At 44.5% G+C, this 21257-nt stretch overlaps 1 protein-coding gene across 1 annotated transcript in view; it reads right to left on the bottom strand.

Annotated features, from left to right (window-relative positions):
* Positions 1 to 5457: 5457 nt before the first annotated feature.
* Positions 5458 to 21257, bottom strand: part of ANTXRL (ANTXR like) — a 64514-nt gene continuing 48714 nt past the window's right edge. Inside the window, exon 18 of the mRNA XM_037400737.1 lies at positions 5458 to 10614. Within this exon, the coding sequence (XP_037256634.1) occupies positions 10384 to 10614 (231 nt within the window). The 3' untranslated portion in view covers positions 5458 to 10383. The remainder of the gene's footprint in view (positions 10615 to 21257) is intronic.

Genomic DNA, 21257 nt, shown 5'->3' on the forward strand with positions numbered 1-21257 from the left:
TTCACTATTTGTTTTTGTAGTAACAAGAACAGAAAACGGGGTAAATAATCTTATAACAAGAAGATTTTTGCATTAAAGGAACTAAAACCAGCAATAGTTCTGCTAAAATGAACAGCCAGTTATCCTTAAGCTGAGGGCTGTAGTCTGGCTGTGTTAGTTGAAAATATTCCAAGTGTTCAAGTTTTTTCTTGGAGACCTGTGCCAGATATGGGGCTGGGAGGGTACACACACCTAAGACCAGCCCCTCTGTGAAACTGAGGTGATTAGCATCCACTGGGTCAAACCAGAGGGGATGTGTTCAGGGTCATGGTAAGAGAAAGAAATCAAAACAAGCTTTCCCAAAAGCCAGACTCGCAGTACCACAGGGTCTCGGTTGAAGAATGGCATGAAGCATTCACTCATGCCTCAACAGACTACCTTGTGCCCCAAACTGTGGGTTATTTTCAGCAGCAATTTTTGTCACAAAGGTGATAAATGAGGGCTGAACGTATCAGACAAGGAATTGTCATCAGCTCATAAATCAGCTCAGTTAGGTGCAAGAACAGAAGGGAACTGATAGTCAGGGCTTGTTTGCCTGGAGGATTTTACTCTGCACATGTCTCAGGGTTGATCTGTGTCTCTTTAATAGGGATGTAGCAACCAGGTCACAGCTCACCAGTGAGTGTTGCCTGTATGAAGTGCAGTGCAGAAAAACACAGCACGGGCTCATGCGCTGCTGCGTCACCAGCTTGACTCTGCGCAGAGGCTGCAAGAGGCAGGGGCATGGCCAAGGAAGTGGTGGCTCTGTGGAAGGTGAAGGAAAGAGCCCGGCAAGAGAGACTGACCATGGAAGGAGCTGAGGGGGGACTGGTTGTGACAGAGGTCTATGAGTGCTGAAAGGAGGAAAAGTGGCACTCCCCAGGTCTGTCCCACGCTTCCTTCATGGGCCATCCTCCAGGAGAAAGAGAGAGCACTGAGACCAGGCTACAGTTACCTCGCTGTGGTTCTGCTGTTGGATGGCCCAGAAATGCTGAACCCATCCTGGTCCAAGAACCGAAACTTAGCGGGAACCATTAGCCATCAGACCATTTTTAATTGCAGAGAGCTGGTTTGGTGCAAGACCAGGCTTAGGAGACAGTCATCTTCTGCAGTGCAAGCATTAGGGAAAGTATCACATTGCCGCGGAAGCTGTGTGATGTTTGGGGGATTACTTTTGTTAGATCGGCATGTCTGGTTCTGGTCCTCTGAGCTTTTGGGAATCTCAGCAGAGACTTGAGCAGTCCTATATAAGCAGCAAAAGTACTGCATTGCATCCCAAGCTAATGGTAACTGGGAAACAACTGAAAACTTTTATCCCAGGGGACTTTTACAATTGTAGTTTCCAGTTTCCATTTCCAAAATGGCATCTCTCCCGATGTGAGCACACGCGCTCCTGGCGTGCATCTGCATGAAGCAGTTCAACCACATAGACACACACGTGCGTGAGCTCCCTTCTAACATTACAGGTGCCCAGCATGACCTACAAAAGCATCTGACCTACCAGGGTGAGCACACACTTCCAGCAGCCAGCTGCTCCCCGCTCCGTCACTCCGCCAGCCCAGCCGGGCGTGTGGGCCGCCCGCTTGCGGGGGCTCAGGCGGGTGCCGGCCCAGCGGTGGAGGTGAGGTGGACCAGAGCGATGTGACCTGCAGGTTGTGCAGCCAGGGAGCTCTCCCCGGCAGGGCAGAGGAGCGGAGGGCACCTGGGCGGCACCTGCACTCGGTGGGCAGCAGACGAGGCTGTTGCTGGAGCGGGCACTGCGGGTTTAGGCAGGGTTTCCACAGCAAAACCAGACTGAAACCGGGTCGTCGTTGGTTTAAGGCAATGCCAGTTTCCCACTCTGCTCTGGAGAAGTGCGGGTGGGCTGCTCTGCTGTGGGAGATAGGCTGTCGAGCCTTGCCCTCCAGCGGCAGCCCGGCCCCCGCCGCCCCCCGCGCCCCGGGGCGCTGCACCAGCTCCAGGGAGCCCCTCCTGGCACCAGCAGGCTGCAGCTCAGGCCCCCGGGGAGCAGGCAGCCACCATCTGTGCGTGCCTCAGGAAAAGCAGAACAGGATTCATGACTGATGCAGAAAACTCACCTTCCAGATATACCTTCCAGAGCCGCTGCCTAAGGCCACCTGGGAAGCATCCTGCTTGCTCTTCCCAGGGCGGTACTGGGTCCGGCTGGATGGGTCAGAGGCAGACCTGCTCCTTCACTCCTGCATGTGGCTGGGGGGGAAATGAGCTATTTCCTATTTTGACCTGTGAGTCACTTCAAGGATATAAACCATTAGCATTGGCAAAAATAGTCAGAGGGCTGGGAAACTCCAGAGCCTGCAGGGAGCCACAGTTTCTTCCTGCCCACTTTGTCCCCTGGAGAAGGACAAATGCTGCGAGGCACCAGCAGTATCTGGCCGTGCCTGCTAGCTTGGGAAGAAACAGACCCACCAGGCTCTCCATGACTGTTCTGGTGGACGGGCTCTCACTTGTGGTGTCTCAGACACGGGCTGTATGCATTCCTGGAGCAGGTGGCTCCTAGTGACACGTGGTAGACCCAAGTTTACCATCATGATGATGATGGCTTGTAAGGATTATTAAATACCTTCTGGAGGCACCTGTCTGCTGAGGACATTGCAGCATTTCCCAGTTGGAAGCAGACCCAACAGCCTCACCGCTGCACTGGCATCCCCTTATCACCAAAGATCCCAACACACCTTACACAGGTGGATCAGAAATCCAGAAAAGAATAGAAAAAAGCCCTAAAGCTGATCAGGACTAATCCCTACCTCTAAGCATGTTCACTTTTAAGTAAGTTATTCCTGCTGCACAAGGAAAGAGGGGCACAAAGCAGCCACAGTGTTTTTGAAGAGGATAAGCTGCCACATATGCTTGCCATATTTTCCCATTTGTTTTGGTTGGCCAAATATGCCTTTGATGATGGAGGGGAATCTTGGGAGTCCTGTTTTCAGTTCAAAACATCTTCCTATGTACTGAAAAAATGGAGACTAGGTAATGTTTGAGGGCACTCGGTATTTTACCCTAACAGTGCATCAGGAATGATCTATAAGGAAAGGGTAATTTTATTTAAGTAACCTGTGTCAAACACATGTGTGTTTATTACATGTGGGTACGTCTTGGCTGGTATCAGTGTCCCCTTGTGCACTCTGGGAAGACACATACTCTAAATCCATACCCCTCTGCCATCAGAGGGAAAAGTGTACAACTCCAGTGTGAGGTGTTCTGCATCACAGGACCTAGGATATTTCTGGAGGGCCCCTTTTTCTATCATGATGAAACAGTCTACACCCAAGAACCATGGCCCAGAGGCTCAGCAGGATGCAGGAGGACACTAGCACGGATGAAGGGCAACTCACCTGCTACATGGCAGTGACAGGCTGGCAGGAGAGCTCACTTCAGTGAACTCTGTGGCAGACACACAGATAGGGTCATCTAAGGACTTTCAGTGAAGTATTTATCCATGCACAACAATCCTGCACCTCTGAAATCTTAAAAGGGAACATTTTTTGATCTATGTCACAGGCAAACTTGTTCAGCAGAATGTTCCCTTTCAGGGAACTCTTTCATCTCATCTTACCTCATCTCATCTCATGGGCTCGCAGTTCTCCTCAGCTGCAGTCAGAAATCAGAGTAATACTTGGCTAGGAAACTCCCAGTGTAACCCCCTTTGCAGTGAAAAGGAGGGTCCTCAGTGTGCAGGGAAGGGGGGAACTTTGCTGCAGAAACAATGAAGCTTGAGATGAGTCCCAACCTAAAGGGCTAAGCACGTTCACAGAGCAAAGATCAGACACCTTCCAGCATGGGCAACATGGTCTGCCTGTGGTTTCTTAAGGAATGGGAAGACAGGGGGAAAGGGCATTTTTTTCAGTTCCTGGCTTAGATTGCTGAAGCCAGTAAAATTCCTGCCGCTTACTTCCTTGTAGCCAAATAGGGTAGGCTGGTGTATGTTCACATGTAAATGCCACTCCTGAGACTGTGAAGTATGTTTGATGAAAGATGCTAAATCAGCACTAGAGGCTATTTATAGACAAGTCTGTAACCAAAGCCCTGGATCTGCACATTCCCAGTCTCTGGGGGAGTTCAGGTCAAATCTGAATTTTGTCGTCTCAGGCATGCATAAGCCTAACCAGCCACAGCTGCAGCCAGTGTTGAGGTTTTGTTAATGCAGAACAAAAATGCCCAGAGCTTTGGCTCCAGGACCACTTTTGTTTATCTGATCTCTTTTGAGAGCTGGAGCCTGCTTTTTGCATAAGAAGCAGATGGAGGAACAAAAAAGAGCGAAGGCCACAAAACCATTCTGGGTGAGTATTGTCTTGCCAGCTTGGGGAGCAGAGTGAGAGCAAGCTGGGCTCTTTGTCAGAGCCCCTGACTCCGCTAGGGAGGAGCACAGCTCCAGGAGAAGGGTTTTGGCTCCCATTAGCATCACAGCCGGTTGGAGCTGCCAAGGAGGGGGATGCCTAGCTTGGCCACCACACAGCTTCCACCTGCTCTGCCACCATGACTTCATGTGGCTACCGGACCCCCCAAAATCAGTGACCACCGTTTCTGCAGATGAGGCTCACATGGGCTCAGGGGGCTGCGTATGTGCAAGGACCAGCTTCCTTCCCCATTGCACACAGGGCTGTGGCTGCCATGCTGGGCAGACTGAGTGTGTAGCACAGCTCAGCAGCTTTGCAGCAGCCTTGATTACCCATAATTGCAGCCTGCTGGTGTTGGACATTTTTGTGGCCTACTCCTGTTGACCTTCTTGCCTGTCTTATGTTTCCAACAGCCCCCGCCCCACCCCCCACCCCCACCCCCAGTCCTCAATGGGGCTCAAAGAGATACAGAGGAAGCATTACAAGCAGGGAGGGGAAAAAAACCCCCTAGCTTCAGAGACAGTGAGGGAGAAGTGGTCTTATGACAGAGTCCCGTGTCCTTCAGGCAAGACTCCTAAAAATCAGTAGTTGTGTTTGAAGCCCAGTGACTCCAGTGTTTTCGTAAGTGTAGGATTTACCACAGACTTTCTCTTTGCTGAAGTCTTGAGCTCTAGCATCTTGCACAGCTTTTACTTTGTCTCTACGCATTAGACAACTTCTCTTCAAGGCAGCAGCAGTAATTTCAGATCCTGCCCCTTGTGTTAATCAATGTTTGAGCGCTGACTCCAATGGAATTTACTTGGCATTTCTACCCTGCTACCTGAAATCTAAAAGGGTTTCCAACAAACGATGGCTTACCTTTGAATTACGGAAAGACTGAAATGCTCAGGCTGGAAGGAGGAAACTGAGGCACAGAACAAACCCTTGTCTCTAGTCAAGTAATGTATCAGTAGCAACTCGGGGATGGGAATTCTGACATGAAACCCTGTGTTTTCCTCCTGACCATGAGATGGCCGAGCTGCTTAGAAACCAGGTACAGGCAAGTTTATCCCCTCTTAAAATGACCCTGCAATGAAATTCTCTGTAGTGTTTAACCAGTAAGCACTTTTATTGTTGATTTTGAATCCATTAAGACTACATTATGTTGGATTATAAAACTTTGGCTACATCTCCCACATTTGCATGCAGGCATTACATTTGCAAGGTTTTCTCAGAAAAATGGAGCAGGCGGATAAAATGCATAAAGGTTATATGATTATAACATGGAAGCGGCATGTCAGTTACAGAAATTTGTACCACATGTACCAGTAACAAACCCACACCCCCATGTAAAACTTCTTTGTCCCTTATAAATCCAACTGCTTCCTCTGTCCCTCATCTCCATGCCCTGGCTGTCAATCAGCCTGCATCCCCACTGTTTATGAAAACACATCTTTTTCTAAAAAAAGTTTAGTACAGTACATTTTTTCCCTTAAAAACTAAAACATTTCTCTTTCACTACCCCCTCCCTCCCCCCAAAATGAAAAATCTATCATAATCTACATATCTGTTCAAGCACTGTTATATGTTAGGAATCTCTATTGCATTACTCAAAAGTATCAGATCAGTAACAAACCTCTAAACAAACTAGGATGACCCAAAAATTCCCCTTGCTCTAAAACTACAGAGAACTGAAAACGCTATACTGCATTATCACACTTGCATGCATGTATCCTGAGCCACCTGTATTTATTTATTCACCTTAAGCCCCTTTTAATAAATAACTGTCCAGCAGTAACATCCAGAAGTGTGCTGTCTCCTCCAAATTAAACTCTATATTTACAGAAGTAGGGCTGTTTTCTCAGTGAAATGTGTAAAAAACAAACAAAAAAATAACAATAATAAAACCAGCAAACAATTAAAGAGAGAAAGCATATTACTGATCATGTTGCCTAAAGACCAACAGGAGTAAAAAGCATTAGGAGCAGCAGGTGCACATGCATTTGAACTGGTACAGTTCATGAAATAGTGTCATTCATTGTTATTCTCACTAATTCAGATGAGGAGCTGTTTCTTTTCCTTCCTTTCTTCCTTTTTTTTTCCATTTAGGACTGTCTGCTCTGCAGGCTACTCCCACAGATGGCAATACATGCACTGAGGTTGAAAGGTGGCCATAAATATGCTTTGACCAATATGGTTCTGTATCATATTTAAACACATGGGGTTTCCCTACCCGCTGCTTTGCACCTTGTGTCATTTCACATCTGTGCTAAGTGTGAGCCAAAGGTCTTCCAAATCCACATTTTTCTCTTGGATTTGGGGAAGCATTAGATACTCACTTTTTGCAGGTTTAAAATGATGCCTGCTATATGCTGGAAAACACAGGAGAATCATCCCACATGAGAACATTTCTTAGCAGTGTAACTACTGTAATTCCAGCTGACATACAAGCACACCAAAACATTGAAATATCAAGCCAGTTAGAGGGATTTTGTCCCTTCATTTATTTTGAGCCAGCTCTCAGCAGACAGACACCAGTATTACTGCCTTGGTTTCAGCTGGCCTACTTTGATTTATACCAGGTAAGGATCAAGCTCAACAGACAGTAAAATACTAACCAGTTTCTTCTACTGCATTGTTACAGTGCCTGAGATCACTGTGAACAGGTACATTTCTATACAACCAAAAGGCCTTTCTGTAGCCAGTGCAGCATATTCATCGCCCCCACCTTTGCAAAGGCAGTTCAGTTCAGGTTCACTTGCTCTTCTTTCCGCTTTATCAGTAAACTCAATCTGCAGTGCTCCCATCACAAAAGCTGCAGCCAAAACTAGTGTTACACATCAAACGCTTAATTTTATATAGTGAAAATGCTAGGAACTCCATTTATGCTGAATACAAATTTCCAATTCATGGTGGTTCCTGTTTTATCATACATGGCTCTGATCACCTGGAAGCCCAAACCACTTCTCACTGCACTTGCAAGTTATGCAGAAATTGTTAGTATCTGTTACCTCTGCAAGACTGGCTGTTCCAGCAAAGAATAATATTCCCCTCAACGGCAAACAACAGGCATGTTGGATGTGTGATTGTGAGAAGCCCCCCTAAGCCAACATCTCCATTCCCACTGGAAGTGAGTCAAATTCTACCAACATTAACATCAATGCAAATCTGCAACAACTCTACGGACCCCCTTCAAGATCTGTACAGGTGCAAGACAATAGAAAATCTGGTTCCCAGGCTTTGCATTAGCTAAAGTTTACTCCTGATCCATCAATTTGACTTTATTAGCAGATACTAATTCTGTACACAAGTTTTTCCTTGTATCATTAGACCATTTGTGAGCTGCACCATTGTTTCAATCTCATCACCACCTGCTGATCAGAAACTTGGCATCTAGAGAAGTGGTCTGCCCCACTCCCTCAAGCAGCTAAAGCTCAAATGCCATGTTTTGTCCTGGCAGAGGAATTGGTTTTATTATCCTCTGCCATTTCAATTCCTGGTTAGCATTTGTTGGCTAATTATTCTTAGACAGCCAGCATGAGAGGCTGGTACGTTCAACTGTACATACACATTACAAATGGTCTTAGACCCAGCAAGTTTATTTCACATAGGCGTCCATATAACCAAAATAAAGCCTGCCACCGACCTCTGTTTCTAAAGCTCCTTCCCCCACATCCAGGTCCCTACTCCCTCACTGCAGTCACCCAGTTTCTTTCACTAGTATTGAAAGTGGAGCTTCACCAGAATTGCAATGGAAAATTGGACATGTTTTAGTTTCACCTTTCAACTGAAAGAAACAGAGGTGAGTGAGTGACAACTGTGTGTTGTCGCACTGGCTGCAAAAGCCTTTCCATTCACAGGAGTGTTGCTCTCCAAGTAATTTTTGTAAAGGAAGAGAAACCAAACAAGACCGCACACAGTTCCCACATACAAACACAGACACACGCACACACATACACACACACTTCTCTCTCTTCCAAAAAGAAATCCACTCTTATGGGCCAAATTATGCAGACCCTATTCAAGTGACTAAAAAGAATGAGGATAGGGTTGACTGCATCCCAATTCTCCCTTCTGATCTCAATAAATTCATAGGTCAGCAAATTAATAGGGAATAAGGATGCTCCTCTTGACCTGCAGGAGATTTTAATGCATGCAGAAGCACTTTGCTGGCTCAGACCTAAATTAGGAACAGCTCCAAGGCCAGCTGGCACCCACAACTGGGATTCCACTACCTGCACCAATATACATGAGGTAAGAGCATAACTCAAGAGAGCAGAGCAGTGCAAGAGAAGGAGGCTCTGTGGTTCTTCTGCATACACACAGCATGTCACAGCGATCAGCATAGACCAATGACAGCTTGGTATGGCGTTCTGCAAGTGGGACATCCACTGGAAATAGTAAGCCTGATTTCTATTTGTACCAGTGCAACTTTATATGCCTGTAACAACCGCATGAAAAGCCCTTAAATCTGGAGTAACTGCATGATACAGTCAGTGTTTTATTTGGATTTATGTGCCAATAACTACTGTGATGTGCTACACACCCACACCTACACACAGATGGAGAAATAGGTATATGCTGTGTCATAATGCAACATAAACATCATTTCTACAACTACTCTAATAACACAGCCAGTGCCAAAGTGAACCAGCACAGGGATTTGCAGCCACCCTCTCCAATATGATAGGTGGTGGTGGTGAAAAAGCAAGCTCAGGTGTTATTTTGATTCATTAGGGAATGATCTGGGCACAACCCACTCAGGTGTTGCTTAGTGAACACTATTTATGGGCTGGCCCGCAGTCCCGCGTCATATATTCCCACATCTGTGTGGGTGCTCACATCACTTTCTGGTGACACACAGAATTGAGGTCATGGGCGCACAGTCAAAAGGTTTGGGAAATCCTCTAGTGAAACACTATATAAAACAGGGATAAAAGCTCATACTGACACTTCAGGCCATGCCTCTGAGCCACGGGTAGACTGCAATGTCAGGTGTTGGTGGGATCCGGGCTGCCTAAAGAAAGCGATACTCAGAGAGGAATTCATGTCTGAATCACAAAAGGATCTCGTTCTGGTTGGCAGCAAGATCAAAAGGAAATTTATCCAATTAAATAGCAATGAAATCAGTCCCTCAATGTTGCTGATAGAAGTAACACATGCTGTTTGCATATTACAGCATTTATGCTCAGATTGCATGTATATTTGCTCCATTTTGGCCCATGTTTTCTATAAATGAAAACTATACACCTTGCCAAAACGTTTTTTCTAAAAATTCCCCTGAACTTTGGGCAAATCTGTACCCAGTCTCATTCAAGGTTTGGGTTTCTAGAACCAGTATCTGGCCTTCAGTGGCTATCCTATGCAAAACAGTCGAAACATAAGCAGAGATGGCAGGCTCAAACCTGATTTTCTCAGGAGAAAAATGCACCCTTTTTCTGTGCTAGATTACTGCCTCTAGATAATTGGCACATAGTCTCATCTTACTTCATTATCGTTCTTATAAACTTTCATGGAAATTCCACTGCAGAACCAAAATCAGAAAGTTATCTTTGCAAGTATTGTTCCATATTAACATCTGGATGCAGTACTGTTGGGGAAAAGAAAGCAAATTCCTCAAAGAACTATGTTTAACCGACTTGCAGGTGGCAGCTATCAAAACAACTGATGCGCATGTACCAGCTAAAATTATTAATGAATGATCTGACATACCAAGTCAGACAAATGTCATATGTAAATAGATCTTCAAATGTCTACATACAAAAGCTGCTACTGTATCTAGATGAACATTTTGGTTTGTTTCTATACCCCATAGCTCTGAATCCTACCCACTGAATGTTTACTCAGCACGTGTGGTATAAATATATTCAAACACTAAAATTGACACTTGGCAATTTTTCATTTCTTTTTTCTTCTTTTTTTTTTGCTGACCAGCAACAAATTCTGATATCTTTAACTGTAAACCGATACTCAATAAATATGCCGTGCTCAGCAAAGAGACATGTTTTGTCAATCAGGATTTTGCCACACTCTAAGCTATGGGCTGTGGGGGTGGGCGCGAAGGAGGAGGTCCAGGAGGCGCTCGGGATGGGGGTGGTCCAGGAGGTGGCTGCCTGGAAGGGGGCTGAAGAGACACAGGAGGAGAAGGATTCCTTGGAGCATTGTTGAGAGGAACATCATTGCGCTGCGGCAGCTTTAGCGGTGGGCTGTAAGGGGCAGAGGTTCCATCTGATTTCACCCGAGTGAAGTTTATGCATCTTCCCTAAAGGGAAAGAAAAAATCATTACTCATAACAAGCAGATGTTTTGATTCAGCAGCAGCTAGCCAAAGGAACTAAAAGCAGAGGGGCCAGGCTGCACTCAGAAATTGTCATCCAGTACCGTTCACTGGGTCCTAGAAATAATATTCAGACCGTGCTGTACTAAAGGTCGGTGCTAGAAACCAATGCTGTCCTTGGGTTTCAGAATCCTGCCTACAGAGAACAGCCTAGGACTGGTTTAAACCAAAATGGACCTCAGTGTAACTCTGCTCACATGTGCCCCCTGCTCTGCTACTAGAGCTACACAGAATACGCCTAAAGCCACAGCTCCACCAAAGTCATGGCTGCCTTGGTGAGATCCCTCACGGACAAAGCTGTGCTTGAAAAAAACTGATAGCAGAGACAGGATTATATCAAAGGAACACCCTTAGCAAAGACACCTCCTGTAGCTTTCTTCTTCACAGTGATGCTAGCCTAGCTAGTGCCCATGCTTTGAGCACTACACTGCAATAACACATCTGCCTTCTGTGCTCTAACGTAGATGCGGCCTCCCTCACAAGCACCGACAAGGTGTGGGACTTGCACAGAGGACACTCCACTGACTGTATTTTCAGAACGGATGTGGGATGCAGGCAGGCAGAACCTGATGAGAGAACTGTGGATGGAGATTTTAGAAAAGTAGCAGCTTGGGTTTGAAAAAACAGCAAGCACTGAGGATGTCCTAGCCAACCAGGGGAAACACATCTGGATTTCCTTTAGCCAAAACCTTTTGCATAGGTTCCCACTAACCAAGTTCCAGACAGGAAGAGAGACAGACAGACCCAAAGACCACCTAGCCTTTCCTGTGGGGAGCAGCCAGAGGCTCCTGGGCACTTCAAAACTTACACGGCAGCCTCAGCCACACACCAAGATCTCTGCTGTCTGCTGTACTTGCTCCTCCACGTGACCTCTCAGTTTTGTTACAAACTGCCCCACTGTTTCTGTGGAGGCCTTACGAAATCCTGTAGACACAAACCTTGTGTGAGGAGATGCAACACTTGGCATCACTGTCTCCACCTTCTCACCTCAGGAGGTGGGAGGAGATGCTTATGCAAGAGCCCAGCTGCCACAAGCTTGGCAGAAACCTGCACCTGGAAGTCAAAAAGACCTCTTATCATCACATACAAAGGCTGGAGACTAAGACTGCCTGAAAATGCAGGAGGGACACTGCCAACAGCCCATTTACAGGAGCTGGGATGTGGTTTCCGAATAAGTAACTGTGGGCTGGAAAGTACCCATCCCATCAGTGATGAACTCCATTTGCAAGCCAGCACCTTTTCTTTTGTACGGCAAGCCTGGTTTGTTCCATGTAGCCATCATCCTAGTGAAAATGGCCTCTGTGGTTTAGCATGGAGGGGAATGTTACCTGTTTCTCCCTTTTCAAGGCAAACACTGTCTGGGGGGAAAAGGAAAAAAAACCCATTTAGTTTGTTTAAAAAATATCTGTCCCAGAAGGCATTTTCCCTCCATTGTTCTGAAAGATCCACAGAGCCACAATGCTGATGAGAGCCAGAGGTTTAGGTTGCATGCTGGCATCAACAAACCAAATTCAGGTGAAGATTACGTCAACATCCCCCAAGCAAAAGGCAGGAGAAGGACTCCAGATTTAGAAAAGCTTATCTCAGAGTTCAGCCGCTGTAGATCACGGTCCCCACAGCTACCAGTGGCTGTGATACCAGGGGAACACTGGAACCCACAGCAGTGACAGATCGCTGCCAGCTCAGTGCTGCCTGGCATGAGGAAAGTCAATCAAGAGAAGCTTGTATAAGCTCGAGAGCTCAGAAAATTATTCAATAAACTTACTAACTCCCAAAGGGCACCCACCCTACCCCTTCGGATCAGATGGCTCAGGGCTTCAAGAGCTCAGCTGCAGCTAAGAGTTGTTTGAATGGGCATGTTGGTGCCTGTACATGAAACGTACTCTGTAGTTCTGCCCCAGCTTTCACCATCACAATTCACCACTACACTTATACATCAGTGTCAATAAGTAGAATAAAATCCCTTTTCTAAAAATATAGGCTTGTTACAGCAGACTTAGGTTATGAACTAGGCTCAAGGCAATACTATACTGGGGCCAGAGCCCTTGCATGGAGGCAAAGGGCAAAAGTCAAGGTCTTGGTTACTTCTGCAACAAAGATAAACCACTGGATCAGAAAAACCAAGTTGACACTTTGCTCTGCCCCGTCATAGAACTCTAGTCCTCACCAGCATTGCAGTGGGCAGCCGTTCTTGTCAGCTCTGTCTTCTGCTGTGCTCCATTGTATTCAGAACTCATTTGGAAACTGAGCAGTATTTACTGTCATGCAATGAATGTTACAGATATATTTAACAACTGTACTGCAAATACATTTAAGAAAACTCAGCCTTGATATTTATAAAGTTATGAATTTAGAACAGCTAAATAATAACCCAGGACACACAAAAAAATAAAATGTTGGAGGTATTCAGATAAGATGCACTGTATGGGGAGGGAAAAAATTAAGAACAAAACTGTCTCCCTTATAGTAAATACAAAGCTGCAAACCCACCACTAGTGCTTTTGCCTACAAGCCTTTCCTGTGTCTCTGTTGTGTCTCTCTCCCAAACATCAATTCCAAATATATTCATAGTCTATAATCAAAGGGGATCCCATAAATCTGTTTGCATTACTTTCACTTCAGTTAAAGTGATAGGCGACGTCAAACTGCTGCCAGTTTCTGCCACACTCGCTGATTTGTCAGACAGATGGGTAATTTAAAGGCCATGCGCTGCATTGTGTCATGAAAAATACGGTTGGGCTGGGAGACTCTGACAGACAGAGGCTTGGATGATCGATGTATGTATTGTGACACTTCCTCACAAAAGATTATCGGTGTTAGCCTGCAATCTCATATATCAAAGACTTCTGGTGAATACTGGAGCAAATCCTCCTCAGCAATTCATGCAGCCATTGATAAAATGAGGCTGAACTCTTAGCCAGTGTTAGGATTAACAGCTGAAAGGGAAAAGGAAGAACAAAGGATAATAAATCATAGTTCATAGTTTAGACTTATTAAGTGTATTTCACCAAAGGATTTCTAGGTTGAAGAATTAAGTTCTCCACTCACCACATCTCCTAACAACAGTGCCACAGCTATTCTACCTAACATGCACATCCCTCCGGGGTTAGTTTATAAAAAAACCCATGATGTTTCTCAAATAAACATGCTAACCACAAGATTTTTAATATTCTGTGTTTGAAAGGATTAAGTAATTTCCTCTCCAACGACACATAAAGGCTTTTAAACCATAGAGAACATGGACAGAAATCAGGTTTCCTGCACACTCACCTACGCACTCCCCATAGAGGGATTCACAGGGATCAAGCGCCACCACCACTCTAGTAATGGTAACAGTATTTTTATTCCAGAAGCATGGTATACACTGACTGTTTTAGGGAAGGTGTCAGAGTTGCAAGGTGCAGTAATACCACAATGATCTCAGGCACAACAGCTGTTGGTAGCTGCTTTATTGTTTTCTAGGAAGCAGATGATCTACATAAATCCAGTTCTGTCTGCTTTCAGCCCCACTCCCAGTGCAGCATCCCTCAGATGGTGCGACCCACATTGAGTACTGTCATTCAGGCACCAACTGAAGGTCAGCAATGTGCCATATGGAGTTACGCCCTTGTGTTGTGCTCACATCTGCACAGTCTTCCTAAAGCACAATTATTTTGCCTCCCCATATGTCCATCCACTTGTTCGGCTCTTGTTATGCTGCTTGCCAAATTGGCTTTTCAAAAAGTACAAATACTGAAGCAGCGGGATCTGCCCTTGTCCTGACTCCAGCTTTTATCCCAGTGTAACAATCACATGTGCAATTTAGGCATTTTGTACTTCCAGGCAATGCCTCCTCGACCACCTAGGATGTGGTTTTTTGTGTCGTTTAAGGCGGGGAAGGAAGGGAGGAACCTCTTGAAAGCCACCATCTTATTTCTGGGCTACTTTCGTCACAGTGCTCAGTACATCACTCCCCAGTGCTTGTTGCCCCAAAATCTTTAGCTGCTACTCAGCAAGTTTTCAATGGAAAGGAACAACTGTTAAAAGGATCCAGGCAATTCAAAAAGTCTCTTCACCCATGATACTAAGAGCACTTCAGCAAAAAAAAATTTAAAAACCACCCCATTTACCAGTAGACGTCACTTTTCTCTGTTCATTTTCATACATACATTGGTGTTTACTTAACAAAATCAAATCCAGTTTCATCTCTGTGCATGCCAGAGTGTTTGTGCACACAAGGTATGTCTGTTTCTTAATTTTAGCTGCATTAGTTGACCTAAATAAAGACAGCCTTCCTATTACAAATTTTTCTGAGTTTTCATTCACTCTTGTTTTTGCTTATGAAGTCTCAGTGCTGCAACTCTGACAGCAGAGGCGGGTATCTGACTGGGGAAGAGTTGGCTTCACTTAAATATTTACTGCAATTTTTTTTTTTTTACTTTGTAAGAATATGATACTTGCTTTTACCTTTCAGAATGGATTAAAATAAAATGATTCGTTTAAAGTTTGAGCATAGCAATCCAAAACACTGGGCCACCAAACTAAAAAAATAAAGTGGCTCTCAGTCAAAAGTAGTACATTTAGGATGCTGAAATCTGTAATGAACGTAATTTCCTTGGGCTCAAATGAGCAGTCACCTTTCTCCCCAATTTTGTTTATGGATGTCACAGGGATGACTCTGCCAGATTGCTAGGGACATGGTTTGTCAGCATGTAGCTTCACTTCCTAAATATCTATGGGTAGTTCATTGTCAAAGCAGAGCTCTCAAACTCAAAAGAATAGGTTCAGGTTTTTAGGCTACCTACAAAACCACGAGAGTAAGCATCTACAAAAAGTCATAATCACTTTAGCTAAGTGAAGGTTTTGATACACACACCCAGAAACCAATGGGATCATTTTCAGATCAGTGACTTTTTCAAAAGCTGAAACTTGGAAAAATTAGAGGACAGGGTAATCCCTGTCCTCTAATATGGACCAAAAGTGTTCTAGCGGAAACACCTACACTGAGCATCCTGAAACAACAACAGCATGGTAAACTTGTTTAGCATATGCATTTATGAATGAGGTAGATTATGGATACAGTAATTTTACAGAGGTGGTACAGAGTTCCCACTATTTGAGTTCCCTGGACAAGTGTCAGGATTAGGAGCTGACTCCTCAGGAGCCAGGATCTATGTGCATCAGCCTTTGCCAAAAGCTTCCTCACACTGCACTGCTTCATGCTGACTGTGCACTGAACATGTCACAGCTCATTAAAACCTTCACGGATTTCCTGGGAATTGCACTGATTACCGTGCAGCATACAGGCTAGAAATTAGTGAGCCACTGAAACAGTTTGTCACGTAAAACCTAAGCCTGCCCAGTTTTCAGGCACATTCAAGTAACTTTTACTAAATCCTACTCTTACATTTGGGACTCAGGTACTGGTTTGGTGTTGAAAAAGTACTGGAAATTTCAGAGATTCCCATATCAGTAGTTTGGTGGTTGATCATACTTTCAGGTCAATAAATATGTAATTTATAAGTAATTTCTAATGATATTATTTAACAATTAAATTTGAATCATAACCATTAATCATACTGTGGCTATTGCATTAATCATGAACAACTAATTTATTAACTGCAATTAATTTTTATATGTAGCCATTTTAAGTTATTAGGTCTCAAATCAAAACATTAAATATCATCAAAATAAAACATTTGTTTGCATCAGAACATGACTCTTTAAATACCTTCCAGTTTAATAAGTCCTTTCTTGTCAATAACAGCTTTCTGGGCATCTATTTGGCTATATCACTTAGCACTGATGCCTAAAATGATAGTAATACAAAACTATGAAGAGATTAAGAGAAAATGGGGTTGACTGAAGAGAGGAGTATTTCAGAAGTAAGGTTCAGTGAAGTGGCAATGTCCAACAAGGAGAATATAATTATTATTTTCTTTAGTGCTCCTTTTAAAAACGAGAATCAGTTCAGCCCACTCTTTATCCAGTGTATCATCTGGCCTCTAGAAGTAAATTTATCATTTCTGTTCCCTCCTCCTTTGATGCGGTTATTGAGGGGAAGGAAATCATTGCATTGTGGGCTGTGAATCACTCATAATGTAACAGTGAGACCCTATAATGGCCTTAGGTACATCAGATAATTTCAAATTGAGAATTACAAAACTATGAATGCAAATGCCCAAGGATGATCTAAGCAGCAGAAACCTCTGTTTACCGCACCGTGTGAGTGAGACGGGGCTGCCAAGGGCTGTAACTTACTGGATACACTCAGTGTCCTTCACACGGCAAAAGGAATTAGACTGAGCTTTAAGATGTGGGAGGTAACGTAACTTTAAACCGAACACATGTCCTGACCCAGAAAGGGGCAGTGATACTTCAAAGCAGATGAGGCACATGTGGAACCTTCGCACAATCCTCAAATACACTCTCATAAGCAAATTTTGTGCCTTTTACTTTTTAGCAATCAAACTAAACCGCCCAGAAGCCTCAGCCACTGGCTCACAGGTGCAGCACCAGGGAGACACAGCACATGAAGTTAATCCCTTCTTCGGAAACTCTGGTGCCCGAGTCGCAAAGGAGAAGACAGCTGCACAGGGCCGAGAGCAGAGCGCGCACTGACAGTGAGACACAGCCAAGCAATGCCTCAGGCTACTGATACGTTCAGAATAAAACCTGTTAGCTTAGCAGAGACATGGTTCATGCTGCTGCCCAGAAAGCCCAGGTGAGAGCCAAGCTGCCTGAGCCCCTCTCACAAAGGGGGACCAGCCTTGCTTCGTAGAGGGGCTGGGAGAAGAGACCCTTCAGAAGCCCAGTATGCCCTCAGACACCCTGGCTATGGGAGCCTGATAGCTGAAAAAATAGGATTTATGGAGTGGGGAAGGGAGGAGTGAGCACAGGAGCTCTTCTGACACCAAGTGTGCAGGGGATCCCCCTGTCCAGGGGATCCCCCAGGGGCTGAGGGAGGTATGTGGCCAGGGCAAACTCACTAAGAGGCCCATGGCATGACCACATAAAAACAGCAATAGAAGTTATCTTCTGGTTCACTTGCTGGCCAAGGGAAAAGTCAACAACAACCAAAAGTCTTCATTTTTCAGGTAAAAGTAGTATGTTACAGTAAGTTTCACTTGGGCTTGAAACACATACGTGGTTCAATTTGAAACACCTTTTCTGTCCAAAACTCAAAGACAAGATATTTCAAAACAAAACCTGAAAATATTGAGACTTTTTCAAGGGTATTTTTTCAACTTCAGCTAATTCCATTAACATGGAAAAATATTTACAGCCCATCTAAAAAAGCAGCTTTTAGCCAAAATGAAGATAGTCACGTGGAGAATGGTGTCCAAATCTACTAGGGAATGAAGATAGGAACTGTTTTGCAGTAATATTAATAGCTGCAGTATCTCAGGCTTCTTTACTGTGTACTGTATTACTACTGTAGCTTATTTAATCACAATACTGAGAGTTGAATACAACCAAGTATTGATAGGTTCCCACGACACATGTCTGCAGACACTGCTCCCCAGTTCACAGCCCCAGCTGTGCATGGCACTGCTTGAAACCAAGGACGGGTACTCTGGGAGCAGTCTATTCAGTTAGCTTTAAGACCAGTGCAGGAATACACTGAAAAGACGACGGCTACTTCCAATTTACCCCTGCAGAAACCAGCCAATAATGAGGCATCTGAGGGAGGAATAGCTCAGTCAGGGTAATCAGCCTTTTAAGCTAGGGCCAGGACCCTTCAGCAAAATAAACTTTGTGCTGAATACATCCCCACCACCCAGCTCTCACGTGTCTGATACCACTTTTCCAGCTTAGGCGCAAAAGGAAAGTGATACAGAGACATGGAGCAGGTGACATGGAGAACCCATCCCAGTATTGAAGGCAGGGCTATTCAAATAATTTGTATCACACTCTATTCAGCAGGGAGCTACATGTTGATTCCAGCCCTGCCTTAGAAGGAAAAGGCAGCAATGGGCTGCAGATACCTCCTGAAAGAATGGCCAGAGTCACAAGATATCTTCCAGGAATGCACAAAACATCACATGTCTTGGACCTTGCTGAGATTGTGGCTGAAGTCACAAACAGTGCAGATCTGTAACAAAGCTTGTTGATTCTGAGCCCTAAAAGTGGCAAAGGGAACAGAAAAGGATAACCGTGGGCATAATCAAAGTTGAGGTCTATCAGGCGTACTTTCTACTCAGTAATGATATCAAAGTACAATCAGGACAGACCAAATCTCACCCAAACCTGAAGCAAATATCTTAACTGAAACCTGCACTCACAATGCATGATTTACTGCCTTCCTCTTTTCTGACAGCTTTTATAGATGAGGCTCCCAGAGCAGAGGAAGTGAGGAGAGCTACTGTCAGGTCATGCCATCTATGCAAGGTTATGCAGCAGCTTTGGGGAAAAAAAATATGGTATTTACAAGTTCAGGACTCGTGACTCACATCCCTTGTTTTACCACAGCACCACACATTTCCACACTTGAATGCTGACCAGACTAGAATGTGGTTCAAGAAAAGAACAGTGGTTGGTTTGCAAAAGAGTTTTCTCTTTCCTTTGGCGTTTTCAGGGAAAAGGAGATTGCATTTGTCCATCATCCGCAATAGGGAGGGCTTTGGAGCATAGCAACAAGAGCAACAAACATTTGCTGGGTGCAACAGACTCATCCTTGAGGTATTGGTGGCTTGCTGGGAGGAGCATATTAGACCACAAAGGACCATAACTGGTCTTACTCAAACTGTAATTAAGTCTCATCATGCTTTCCAGGGTGAATTATTTGATTGTCTCTTCAGGAGCAAGCTGGGATTATGGTGTGCACAGAGGAAAAGCACAATGTTCTTTACCCACCTAGGGTATAAGATAATGCTGGAGACTCATGAGATATTTCTGGTGAGAACAGTTATCATTTTTCCTTGCCACAGCCAAAAATGTAAAATCCTGGCCTACCACACAGTCAAGCTGCCTCTTTGTTTAGGGTCTGGAAACAGATACAAGTACCCCCAACCCATCCCTGGGTACCTGGCCCTTAAATGGTTCTGCTACTACCTAGAGCAAGTAGATGGTAAACCTCCACCAGTTCCTAGGTTGCTCTGGGCTTGTCTCACAACGATTTTCTTCTCCTGGGATGAGACTCATACAGTTCGTTATCATATTTACATATTTACAAGGCACAGAAAACCTCTTGTCCCCCAAAAGCTCCTATGTTAAGTTGGATGGAAGAGCTCCTTAGGACACAAGCACCTTACTGTTTCTAGGAGTGAACACACAGGGAAACAAGTACTAAAATCCTGACATGGAACTCTCCTTCCCATTTCAGGTATGCTACCAAGACCCAACACTCTATGCAAATATCTCGCTGCCATGTTTCTCCTATGCAGCTTGACCAGCCTACCAAGTACCAGCTCTGCATTCTGAAGTTACTCTTTTCCATGAGCACCCCATTGCCACCTCTCTCATACAAACTCTGTTATACACCCAGGTTTCAACTTACCAGAGACAGTGACCTGTTCCCCAGCAGTAGAAAAAAACCCAGGTACACCTCCTCTCATTTTTCAAAAGTCTGCTCCACTCAGAGTGCCCACCCAGCCTTTAGCACTGCAAGAAGGGACACTGCTCTCGGCAGGTCTCGCTTCAAAGTTTCTGTATACCCCACTCCTTAAAGTTACCAGCCACTGAAGACTGAAGTGCCTACCTGGGTAATTGCATTCCCTAGAAGAATCCCCAAAAGGAGGGGAAAAGAAGGAATATGTTTATGTGTGGGGAAAGAAAAAAAAAAAAGAAAGAAAAAAAAAAAGGCAGAAACATCTTAAACGCTGCAGAAACTGCCACTGTTGCTGCAAAGAGCGCAAAGTGTTTGCAGTCTTCTTCCAGGAACAGTTCCTATCCAAGACTAAAACTGGCATATAGAATTGGAGGATTTTATTATTAACTTAATGTTTATATTCAAAGCAAGATTAAGTTAAGACTAAGACTTAAGAGACATAGCTCATAAGCTCTTCAGGCTGCCTAGTATCTTTGCATTACTCACACAATGGCAGACACAGTGATTTGAGTTTTCTTCTGGTGCCACAACATGAACCACAGTAGTTTGTACAAGAACAAAGGCATCCAGAACCACAGCTCCTCTGTAGAAAGTAAGGATGCAATATCTTTTGATTTTTAGTTATCACTCTGTACAATAACTTTAGTATGAATAATAGCATTAATACATTATCTTACACTTTTTTATTTCTAGAGCTCAAACACCTTCAGAGGAAGGCCACAGCATTACATTCTGCATTTGGGCAATCTGATTCCTACACAGTTACTAGAAATACATAAGCAGGGAGTTAAGGAAGGCAGGGTAAATTAGTTTCGGGACCGTTACCCAATGCAGAAGACAATACAGGATGCACAGCTCCCAGCAACCCAACTGGAACAAGGCAATATGGGGTTCAGCACTGATTCCGGGGTGCTGCCAAGAAACAAATACATGTACTGGCCGCAGCACATCTGTTTCATTTGCATGTGCAAATCGTGGATCTGTACAGGCAGTCCAAGTAAGCAACTGCATATGCATTTGTGCACATCTCAAAAAAGATG

The sequence above is a fragment of the Falco rusticolus genome, chromosome 9, assembly GCF_015220075.1.
Source record: "Falco rusticolus isolate bFalRus1 chromosome 9, bFalRus1.pri, whole genome shotgun sequence".
Taxonomy (NCBI): Eukaryota; Metazoa; Chordata; class Aves; order Falconiformes; family Falconidae; genus Falco; species Falco rusticolus.